This window comes from Marmota flaviventris, chromosome 18 (genome assembly GCF_047511675.1).
Source record: "Marmota flaviventris isolate mMarFla1 chromosome 18, mMarFla1.hap1, whole genome shotgun sequence".
Lineage (NCBI taxonomy): Eukaryota > Metazoa > Chordata > Mammalia > Rodentia > Sciuridae > Marmota > Marmota flaviventris.
The window spans coordinates 19842664-19855100 of record NC_092515.1 but is presented as its reverse complement, the minus strand read 5'-3'; the positions used below and the strand labels follow the sequence as shown (position 1 = coordinate 19855100).

The 12437-nt window shown below is 35.3% G+C and overlaps 1 protein-coding gene across 2 annotated transcripts in view; it reads left to right on the top strand.

The window, feature by feature from the left end:
- The window catches only part of Znf507 (zinc finger protein 507), a 33614-nt gene extending 25278 nt beyond the window's left edge, over nt 1-8336 (top strand). For both annotated transcript variants that reach the window (XM_027941500.2, XM_071604223.1), the window contains 2 exons: nt 4401-4535; nt 4656-8336. In XM_027941500.2, coding sequence (XP_027797301.2) covers nt 4401-4535; nt 4656-5022 — 502 coding nt within the window. In that variant the 3' untranslated portion in view covers nt 5023-8336. The remainder of the gene's footprint in view (nt 1-4400; nt 4536-4655) is intronic.
- Nucleotides 8337-12437: the final 4101 nt, after the last annotated feature.

Below are 12437 nucleotides of genomic sequence, written 5' to 3'. Positions count from 1 at the left end.
CACTCTGGTGCTTCTCCCAAGAACCCATAACCCCAGGTTCACTGAAAAAACATTAGACAACCCCAAATGAGAGGCAATTTAAAAAATGACTGGTGTTCCTCACATCTGTCAAGGTCAATTGAAACTAGGCAAGTCTGAGGAGAACTGTTCCAGTCTAGAAGGTCCTAAAGAGACAGGATGACTCAATGTGAAATACTGGATGGGATTCTGGAACAGAAAAAGGATATTTAGGTAAAAGTTCAGGAAATCTGAATAAAGTATGGACATCAGTTAATACTATATCAACACTGTTCCTTATTTATGGCAGGTATAACACAGGAATGTAATATGTTAACAATAGGGGGAACTCAGTATTCCTGTAAATCTGTAACTATTCTAAAATTAGAAGTTTATTTCTAAGAAAAGTTACTTAAATACCTCATCATCCTTATTTTTTAAATAAGTTTTGGTAACATTAGAGATGTTCTATAAGATAAATTTTTAATATTTTTTGACCCAGTTTTCCCAAAGTATGAAATTCTGGTTGTATAAGTCTGACTTTTCACTCAGGAGATCCTTTGCTGTACACAGAATTCTGTGGCTCATTATGGATAAAAGTTTTCTGCTGAGGTTTCTGGGCAGTAGTCTGTGTGAGGACACAAGTATTCCTAAAAAACAAGATTTGATGTATATTTCCCTTTTGTATAACATATCAAAAAGGTATTTATATTATAAGTTGCCATATTCAACATCGAAGCATTGTAGTTAGTGGAGATACTAGCTGGAAATACATAGCATCTCTTGCCCATTGTCACCTGGGTGCCAAGCCCCAGTGGCTCAGGGCAATCACTCTTTTCAAGGGACTGATCTGGAGCCACTTAAGTGAGAGATTGTGAGCACATGGTAGTACACACTATAGTGTGACAGTAAAACAATAGATACAGACACAATATTCAATGGTTGAGCAGTGGAGGTGATACCATGCCGGCCCTTTTATAAACATATTAGTAAAAACAGATTAGCTGGGCTTTGTTAAAATATGATGCATCTAATTAGGGTTACTTTTTTTGTGTGTAGCCAGTGAGTTGGTGACAGTCTTATGCTAGCTATAGAATCTTTTTTTTTTTTTTTTAGCTATAGAATCTTAAAGGCTTAGAATACAAACTATAAATTTTTAAAGAGAATAGGCTAATGATTTTTTTAAAGTATTTTTGAAAAGGAACATTTTAAAACATTTTACTACATTTTGAAGAAATAAAACATTGTAGATAAAACTAAGACCTTGCTGGGCACGGTGGCACATGCCTGTAATCCCAGTGGTTTGGGAGGCTAAGTTCAGCCTCAGCAACTTAGTGAGGCTCTTAAGCAACTTAGCAAGACCCTGTCTCTAAATAAAATATAAAATGGGCTTTGATGTGCCTCAGGGGTTGAGTGTTCCTGGGTTCAATTTCAATCCCCACTACCAAAAAATAAAAATCTCGTTTTCTTTCTTCTTCATCTATTCTTTTCTTCACCCCTTCTTTCCTAGGGTAACCCATTTTCCTGATGTTGATATGTGTCATTTCCAGGCATTTTTAAATAACTGTGTGTGTATGTGTGTGTGTATATGTGTTTTTGTGTGTGTGTGTTCAGCATATAAACATGTATATACATAAACTTACAGGTTATACATACATACTGGGTTTTTTAAAACAATATATTTAAATTGTGCACCACACAAAATTTTTTTTTTCTCTTCACTGATTATTATTGACATTGGTTCATGGTGAAAAGTATAAATCTCGTTCTTTTGACTTTAACGACTTTCTAATTTTGCATTATATGAAGAAAAACCAATTGATTTCTGTGGCCCTGTGCAGGAACTGATTATGGGTTATGTCCTTTTTTCCCACTCTGTTCACTGCTACAGTAGTCATTCTTGTATGTGTATCCTTGTAAACAGGTGCAAGAATGTCTCTAGGGTAGATAACTAAGAATTTATGGGGTTACAGGTATGTCATTCTCTTGATCAATTGTGCATTTCCACATCTATGAAGAATCTTATCAGACTTACTCATCTTTGCCAGTTCCTCACTAATAGGGAAATTGAATTACTTTTTTTTTTTTCTTTAGAGATTGAACCCAGGGGTGCTTACCACTGAGCTACATCCCCAGCCTTTTTATTTTTTAATTTTGTGACAGGGTCTCACTATGTTGGCTGGACTATCCTCAAATTTGCAATCCTTCTGGCTTAGACTCCCAAATTGCTGGGATTATAGGCATGTGCCACCACATCCAGCTGAAAGGTCTGTCAAGAATTAACCTAGGGCTGTGGTTGTGGCTCAGTGGCAGAGCGCTTACCTAGCATGTGTGAGGCACTGGGTTCAATCCTTAGCACCACATAAAAATGAACAGATAAAATAAAGGCATTCTGTCAATCTACAACTACCAAAAAATAAAAAATAAACCTAAAGTGGTATTTTGTAAAGTCAAAGTCTGATGACCCTGGATCCAATCCTCAGAACATGTTAATATAGAAATATTGCTGCATTCCATCATAAAGTTAAATTAGAGGTGGTGGGTTAGAATAAGATTATATTCCTTCCCCATATTTAATGGTTTCATTTTACTCTTATGCCTTTAGATTTGTTGACCATGTCTCTTATTGGTTTAGGGAAGAGTTCAATTGAGTTATCTGATTTGATTTTCTAATTATATTTTAAGAGAAATATTTGTGAAAAACTACATTTGTGGTTTCCTAAAAAGATAAACAGTTTTGCCAGGCACAGGCTGAGGCAGGAGGATCTCAAGTTCAAAGCCAGCCTCGGCAAAAATTGAGGTGCTAAGCAAGTCAGTGAGACCCTGTCTCTAAATAAGATACAAAATAGGGCTGGGGATGTGGCTCAGTGGTTGAGTGCCCTTGAGTTTAAGCCCCAATACCCCTGCCCCCCCAAAAAAACGATAAGCAGTGTTATAGTACAGTCTTGCAATTAAGCCCTCAGGTATTTACCCATATGATGAAAACTTTTATCCACATAAAACCTGCATATGAATGTTCATAGCAGTTTTCATAATTGCAAAAAAATTGGAAGCAACTGAGATGTCTTTCAGGAGGTGGATGAATAAGGAAACTATGGTACATCCAAACAATATCTGTTATTATCAGTAAACAAGGACTACCAATCCACTAAAAGATGTGAAAAACATTAATTGCGTATTGTTGTGATTCCAATTATATGGCATTATGGAAAAGGCAGAACTGTGGAGATAATAAAAAGATCAGTGGTTGCCTATAATTGAGGGGCAGGAAGGATAGCTCAATGTCTATAGAACATGGGGATTTCAAGGACAGTGGAACTAGCATAACACTGTCATGGTGTCAAAACAGAATTATACAGTACAAACAGAACCCTAGTATAAATTGTGAATTAGATCTAATATTTTTTTTAAATGTGTTGATATTGGTTCATCAGTTTTAACAAATATACCACACTACTAATGCAAGATATTAAGACAATTATATTTATGAAATCTAAATTGTTGAAACTTTTTCATGACTACTTCCATTTTCTGTGGATCTTCAAAGTTCATGTTGTAAGTCATTTGGTTTCCTTTTGCCTTTCTTGATTAAGAAATAGAGTGGTATAGCCAGGTACAGTGGCACATGCCCATAATCCTAGCAACTTGGGAAGCTGAGGAGGAAGTTTGAAGACAGCATAGTCAACTTAGCAAGATCCTGTGTCAAGATTAAAAAAAAAAAAATTTTTTTTTTTTTCCCCTAAAAGGACTGGGGTAAGCCAGGCATTGTGGCACACACCTGTAATCCTAGCAGCTCAGGAGGCTGAGGCAGGAGGATTGAGAGTTCTGAGCCAGCCTTAGCAAAAATGAGGTGCTAAGTAACTCAGTGAGACCCTGTCTCTAAATAAAATACAAAATAGGGCTGGAGATGTGGCTCAGTAATCAAGTGCCCTAGAGTTCAATCCCCCACTACCAAAAAAAAAAAAAAAAAGGACTGAGGATATAGCTCAGTGGTAAAGTGTCCCTAGGTTCAATCCCCTGTATCACCCCCACATACACACAAAGTAGTAATATAGTGATATAAAATGTTAATTTTGTTTTCTTTATGTATGTTGTTAAATAATATAGAGTCAAGATTTTATATGTTACTGTTAGAAATATTTTCAAGATCATATAATAACTGAAATAATCCAAGATGTCTTGATTCCTGTAAGTTCTCTATAAAATGCCTCTTTTATTTATTGACTCTAGAATATCATTCTTATGACTGAATCCCATATCTCTTAGAACTAGTCATCTGAGATTCCATGAAATATGATATATCTAGTAAAACTGCAGAAGGATTATAATCATTATTAGAGATCATTCTAAATTTTAAATAACATCATGGTAGTGTTCTGATTTTTCTCTTATCTGTCTTTCAGATGTTCTCTATGTGGGTATGTGTGCAGCCATCCTCCGTCTTTGAAGTCTCATATGTGGAAGCATGCAAGTGACCAAAATTACAACTATGAACAAGTAAACAAGGCTATTAATGATGCAATTTCACAAAGTGGCAGGTATTTGATTCTACCCCCTCCCTTTATTACTGTATATGAATTAAAGTTAGAATTAAAACTACTAGTCCTACAGTATAGGTAGCCCACTCAAGGTCTGGTGTGTTTTGTTTTGTTTTGAAGAGTTCTGGGGAAATCCTCTGGAAAAACTCTATTAAACAGCAGTGAAGAGAGAGCCGATCCTGTCACTGGAAGTTCAGAAAATTTGGTGTCATCCTCCGAGCTGATTTCCCAAGCACCCAGTGAAGTCATAGATCCCAATGAGAATGAGAAACTGAGCCCTACGAATAATACCTCATATAGTTTAGAAAAGAACTCCAGTCTAGCCCCTCCTGGAATGGAGTATTGCGTTTTGCTCTTCTGTTGTTGCATTTGTGGTTTTGAATCAACCAGCAAAGAAAATCTCTTGGATCATATGAAAGAGCATGAGGGTGAAATTGTAAACATCATCCTAAATAAAGACCACAGCACAGCTGTAAACACAAATTAGCTGGAATAGTTAACCACAGTTTCACCTTTGTGCTGTCAGATAACTAACCTACTAGATGCAGAAAAACTAGTTGGTGTGAGAGGAAGTGACAGGTGTGACTTTGGAACCAAACTTGTGATGTAATAAAATGAATTCCAAATGGGTAAACAGTAATATTTAAATATTTTGAGTGAGGGGAAGTGGGTTGAGGAGGAACAAAGATGTAATCGGTATTAATCCTCTGTCACCCCTTCTTAGTGTTGAGTGTATTTATTATTAAAAGCTTATTATAGTTTAGACATACATGCAAGCAAAAGTTAAGAAAGGGCTTTTCAGGAACTCTTCTAAAACTTGTTATAAAAGTGTCACAGTCTTAGCAGAGCTTAACTTTCTCGTGTTTACTTTTGACATGCGAGCTCTGGAATCGCTGGGTCTCTTGTGAGAATGGCACATAGCTTCTAGAGGGGTTTTTTTCAGAGTCTACAAGGGAGCAGATAGAGGGCTTTGAAATGATCCACTTAAATCTTCCCCTGGATTTATCATATACTCAATAAGAATTTATCATATACTCAATGTGGAATACGTTCCTTTATTCCCAAAAACAAAAGAAAGACCTCTAAACCAAATCTGGATTATAAATAGACATTTAAGAAGTAAATTGTTGTCTTAAATTTACAGTGAGTTTTTGGTAGGAATAGGAAGAAATGGGTTCATTCCAACCAGACTCAAATCAATCTCAAGTTCACAGAACTGGTGACTAGTTGAGCACAGCAGGGCACTTCTCACAGGTTCCTTTCAGAGTGTCTGGAAGAACACAGCATACGTTTGATAGTTAAATAGGCTTTCTGATCCTCAGTGCTAAGTGAGGATTCCTTGTTATTTGAATGAGTCTCTAAAAGCAGCAACAGAGTATGGAAAAATTACATCAGGCCTTAGCAATAGTTTGAACACTAAGATAAAAATGAAGTTGAGGGAGAAAATTCAGAGGACTCTTAAACTTAGTACTGCTGTTGAGATTTTCCTTTCTGAAGTTTATTAATTTAGTTATATTTTTAGCAGAAGAGAAATAACCAAATGTGACCAAAATATAGTAAAAATTCAAGTTGTTTGTAAAAATTTTAATTAGCAAACAGAATTTGGCAATTCTATAGGGTTTCTTTCTAAGAAATTCTGTTTAGAGTGTGATGTGGAAAACTAAGTAAATGTGCTGTCGCAGTAAAACTTGCCGTCAAATACACATAAGTTTCTCATTAATTACATATTTTGTATTATTATTGTTTCAGTGGGTGAAAAAAAACAGGGTGTTTTGTTTTTGTAGTTCTGATCACTTATTTATACATTATTTTTTTTGTTAAATTCTGCCTCCAGTCAAAAGGCAGGTGCACCATTCAGTGCGCCATCTTCATGGTGCTATATCAGATGAACATTCTGAATATCCATTTCTAACATTTAGAGTTGAGGTTGTGACTCTGATAAATTTAGAACACCAAAAGCAAGAGTTTCATGAATGGAATACTATATAGGCAAAGTTTTCAGAAAGAATTTTGCTCCCAAGTCCAGGTATAAATAAAATGAATTAATATTTTTAAGATAGCATTAGGAACTATGTAAGTGGGGCCAGCCATCTTGAAACACTGTCTAATTTGTTTTTATTTTTCTCATTTTGATGATGATATTCAAACATACAGTTGGCTGTAACTTTGCAGCTCTTTGATTTAGGTAGCTTTAATTTATTTGTGAAAGTTAATTCATTTCTGATATATGCTTTTTGAAAAGATAAAATGAATTTATATATACTAAACTATATTTCCCAAATCCACTATACATGGATTTAAATAAATGCATTTTCTCCTATTTCAGAATTGAACCATATAGAAAAGTAACAATCTTAGAAGAATTTTCCTTGGCTTTACTTTTCCATAATCCTTTGGAAAATACTAATAACGCCCCCCCGCAAAAAAAAATCCCAAAATTTCAAGTGTGACTTTTTAAATTGCCTTTCTTAATTTTCTTAAACCACTTCCTTTGATTGTTACTTAAATATTCCATTTGAAATCATGAATTTAATTCCCTACCCCTTAGGGAAAAGTTAACCCAGAAGTTCAGCCCCCTTAAACTTTCACCTAATTCTGGCTTTCAATTGTCCATAAAAACTTTCTCTTGGCCTACAGGAGGAAAAAAATGTACCAAGAATATTTTAAATCTTCCCAATATTAGTTTGTGGCAAGGCTTAAAACTGTTTCTGCCAAGAACAATTGAGTTTTCTAAAAGTAATAATGAAGATTAAATATGCAATTATAATTGTAGAAAAGAGTTATTAAAATAATGAATAGGGAATCCCTTTATAGGAATAATTACTTATTGCTACTAGACATTTTGTCATATAGAGTTCATACTGTTTGTTTTCTGCTCTGAACACTTAACAGTTCTAAGATTTGATAGTGAAAATAGTTTTAAAAGAAACTAAATTCAGCAAAGGTGAGAATCAGGGAGATAATGCATTCTGATCATTATAAATAACACTTTTCAGGGCTCTAATGTTTTCTCCCTTTCTTTAATAATCCAGAGTGTGGTTGGTGTCCCCAGTGTTCCAACAGTACTGTGCTTATATTCCTCTTGATCTGTAGACTTAAGTTCTATGGCCAGACAGTGTGTGTGTGACACTGACTGAAGCCTTTGATTTAGATCTTTCATCTTCTTCAGGGTAGCTGTTGATGGCTTTATAATGATTTTCTGTTTTTTTCTCACAAAGCAAATGGTGGGCATCCATGTTTACATTGTATCTTCCTGTAGCGTACTTGGCTTGGCAAAGACAAGCAGGCTTCTCTATGAGACTTATATTTTTAGTTTTCATAGACACTTATTTAATCTTTTTTTATTGTACAGCAAGGTGCTCTAAGTAATATTCTATAAAATATATTTAATAGAAATTTGAGTTTGATATTCATGGACATGAATACATGTATTTTTTTAAGAAATAAGTATTGTGTAACACTATGGCATTGCTTCTATAGCCAAAGTATAAAAGTTTCTGGAACACTGACATGTAAAGACTACAGTTAATTCTGACACTGTATCTTATTAAAAATAGGATGATTTGCATTTTGTAAAATTATCCTGCACATTGAGCTGCATGCCTTAAAGCTGAAACTCTAGGATTGTGTTCATGGTAGAACAGTTTATCTGTTCAGAACAGTGAAGCAAGGTCTATAGCGCTTCTTTAACTACCTTTGGAAATACTGTACAATGTTAGAATAATTTATTTTGCTTTACAGGAGTTTGTCATGTATTGACTTTAATATTGTATTTTGGTAATAAATTTTTTGTTAAAAACACTTGCCTTTAAGTTTTATTAAGTATACATGATGTCTGTTCTTATCTTAGAAATGTTGATTTGATTAGATAGCTATATTTAAATAATTAAAAGATTCCCAAAGGTAAGGCTTATGATCACCCTCTAGTAACTTTTTAAACTATTGCTGACTTGTATTAAACTGTTAAACAAAAATAATTGAAAAAGCATTTGGCTTCTGAAATCATTTTTAAAATTCAGTCTAAGTTTGGAGCTTTTCCCCTTGCTAAGTAGGTCTTAATTTTGTCTTCCAAATCACACACTTATGTTTCCAATTCTGCTGTGGTCAAAGTTCTGAAGACTAGTCATACTTAGGATGGTTGGCATTGTTTACTGAAAGCCAGAGATTACAGCAATGAGTTCTCACTTGTCATCATTCCATGGTCTAATGTCTCATGTCTTTTGACATCTGGTTTGTTGCATTGCTAAGTGATGCTAACATCATCTGACTGCATTATTAGTTTAGTTATCAGTTTGTGCTTTAGAATCCTGGGCCACCTCAGCTTGAAGTGACTGACACCACATATTTCGTCCCAGTAGCTTTAATCCCTGGTCCTGTACTCCCTAGAGCAATATAATCATATCCCCTATCTTTCAAAATCCAAATCCCAACACTGTGTCACTAAACTGTAAATTAGTTGTAGAATTCCTGTCTTGGAAAATTTAGAACATAATGGTCCAATTTGGTACCCATACCCAATGTGACTATTGATCACTTGAAATATAACTATAATGCTCCAATAGTTGCAAAAGAAATATATCTAAATAGTTTTTTTATATTGATTACATGTTAAAATAAAATTTTTAATATATTGGGTTAAATAAAAATTTCAGGGCTGGGGTTGTGGCTCAGTGGTAGAGTGCTCACCTAGCCGTTTGAGGCTCTGGGTTCAATCCTCAGTACCACATAAAAATAAATAAATAAAAAGTCATGTGTCCATCTACAACTAAAGAAAAATATTTTTTAAAAAAAAGTTAATTTCACCTATTTTTATTTTATAAATGTAGCTACTAGAAAAATTTAAATTACATATGACTCACATTATATTTCTCTTGGATAGTGCTAGTTTAGAAGAAAAATTGGCAAACTATGGCCCTTACTTTAAATTTAGGCTGCCACCTGTTTTTGTAAATGAATGTTTTCTTAGAACAGCCACACCCACTTTTTTTTTTTTCCTTTTGGAATGGGGATTGAACTCAGGGGCACTCATCCACTGAGTCACATCCCCAAGCCCTATTTTGTATTTTAATTTAGAGACAGGGTCTCACTGAGTTGGTTAGTACCTAACTGTTGCTGAGGCTGGCTTTAAATTCATGATGCTCCTGCCTCATCTTCCTTGAGCTTCTGGGATTATAGGCATGCACCACCATACCCAATTCACAACCACTTTTTTACATGTCATGTGGCTGTTTTCAAGGAACAATTCAGCACTATTTGTTAGTGGCAAAGACGGTATGACCCACAAAGTCCAAATTATTTACCATCAGGAAGTTCGTTGAACTACAGAACAATGGTATAACCTGTGCTTTAAAACTACCTGAAAGAAAAGACTTTTTTTATTAAAAAGTGCTAGAGTTTACACCTGGAATGTCCCCCAAAACTCATATGTTGAAGGCTTGGTCCCCAAAGCAATAATGTCCAGAGGTGGGGCTTTTGAAAAATGATTGGATGATGAGAATCCTGGCCTCATCAGAGGATTAACCACTTGATGAATTAGTAACTTCAGTGGACTATTGGGAGGTAATGGAAACTGAAGGCAGAGGGGCATGGTTGGAGGAAGCAGTTCATTTGGGGTATGCCCTTGGAGACTATATCTTTGGTCCCTTCCTCTCTGCTTCCCAGCTGCCTTGAGCTGAGTGGTTTTCCTCTGCCACACCTTTCATCCATGATGTTCTGCCTCATCTCAGGCCCAGAGCAATGGAGCCAGCCAACCATAGACTGAAACCATGAACCAAAATAAATCTTTCCTTCTACAAGTGGTTTGTGTCAGGTATTTTGGTAACCATGGATGGAAAGCCAACACAAAGAAAGCTTTTTTAGAGAAATGTTTTAGAACTATATTGTTTCTTCTTCTGTCATTCTTATCATCTACCTCTTCTTCCTCAGTCTTCTGCATGTTTTGTGACTTGAACCTGTCTCACTATTTTGTCATCTCTAATATTTAAACCTAAATACAACTTGTTTAAAGTAACACGCATTATTAAATATAAATTAATGCCACCATGGAAAGTACTTCTTTCCTCCTGATGACCTTATCATGTCTGTGTTAGCTCTGACTGTTTCACACTTGCAAACAGTTGGGCACTGCTTGAATAACCATGGGACAAGATGACCACAGTAACCAATCCACTCAACTGGGGTGACTATTGACTTGAATTATCCAGGATATAATGAAAAGAATCTAAAGATAACACTCTTTATATTGAATAGCATGTCTGACTCTAAAGCCAAATTCATAGATGGAGAGGGGGGTGTAGCTGGCTTTGATATAGAGCTGTTGATTAAACTGGCAGAGCTACGAAAAAGTCACAGTACTCTCCTACATAGATTTCTTCCAGATCAATCAGCAAAGATGTAAAATGAGAACATATTTGGCCCTGTAAATTCTTAAGAGAAGTCTCTGTTCTTAATTGGTGCCATATGAAAATCTTACTTAGGTAATGTGTTTTGGTGTGTATCTCAGAATCCAAATGCTTAAACCACTTCCAGAATCATATATGCAGAAAAGCCCAGTTTGCCTGTTTTAGGGAATTATAGACCTCATTTTATGTAACTGCATAATATAGTGGTGTATTAATAAATCTATCTAGTTTTATCATTTGATCCAGGAAGTGTTTATAAAATTATGCCAGCTTTATTCTTTTTATTAATTTACAGATACTTTTTTTTCCCAGTAATAGGTAACCACTGTTTAAATTTTTTGCCTTACAAAAGAGTATAGATCTTCCTTTAAATTAAAAACCCTTAATTTAACTGGGTGTGGTAGTATATGCCTGTAATCCCAGCAGCTTGGGAGGCTGAGGCAGGAGAATCACGAATTCAAAATCAGCCTCAGCAAATTAGCAAGGCCCTAAACAACTCAGCAAGACCGTGTCTCCAAATAAAATACAAAAAAGAGCTGGGGGTGTGGCTCAGTGGTTAACCCTGGGTTCAATTCCCAGCACCAAGGGAAAAAAAAAAAAAAAGAAAGAAAAAAAAACCCTTAATTTTAGGCTTCTAATATAAATTCTTACTGCCATATATTGAAATTGTCAGATGTTGGTATTTTTGTGTTCCAAACTTTACCAGATTTATACCAGGTGTTTCACTGGATCCACATAATAAAGGTTCCATTCTTTAATAGTTGCAAAATTGAATGTAAGACAGGTACTTTCAGGCAATGCTGAGGTACATGGAAGCCTTTGTTTCAAAAAGACTCTACATATTATGTAGGTGGAATTTTATTTACACAAATCAGAAAATGAGCTGGACACAGTGGTGCAAGCCTGTAATCCCACTGACTTGAAACACTGAGGTAGGAAGGATCACAAGTCTGAGGCAGCCTGGGAAACTTAGTGAGAACATGTGTCAAAAGGTCTGGGGATGTAGCTCAGTGGTAGAGCATGCCTGCATGCAGTATCCAGTATCATGAAAACAAAAATCAGAAAATGATAACTCCTTGCCCATGAACTTGGCCCCGACCATTTCATCTTTCTCATTTCTCATCTTTGGCCTTTGTAAAAGGCAAAATGAAAAGTATTTATAATGATCCATGTCATGGCCACTGGCATCAGTAATGATCAAATATGGTTTTTAAAACTAGTAATAATAGAGCTGAGGTGTAACTCAATGGTAGAGTACATACCTAATATGCATGAGGCCCTGGGTTCCATCTCCCGCACCAAAATTAAAGTTAGTAAGAAAGTATGTTATCTTAAATGTGTAAACTATAGAGACCTGAAAAGATCCTCAACAAAATAAAACCCGTTATTCTTTCTTCAGGTCCTTTTTGTTTTATTATCACTACAGTGCAGTTCTCCAAATTTGTGTGTTTTTTCCCCTACTTGTCATTTTATTAATTATAGTATCGGTATTTCCAAAATA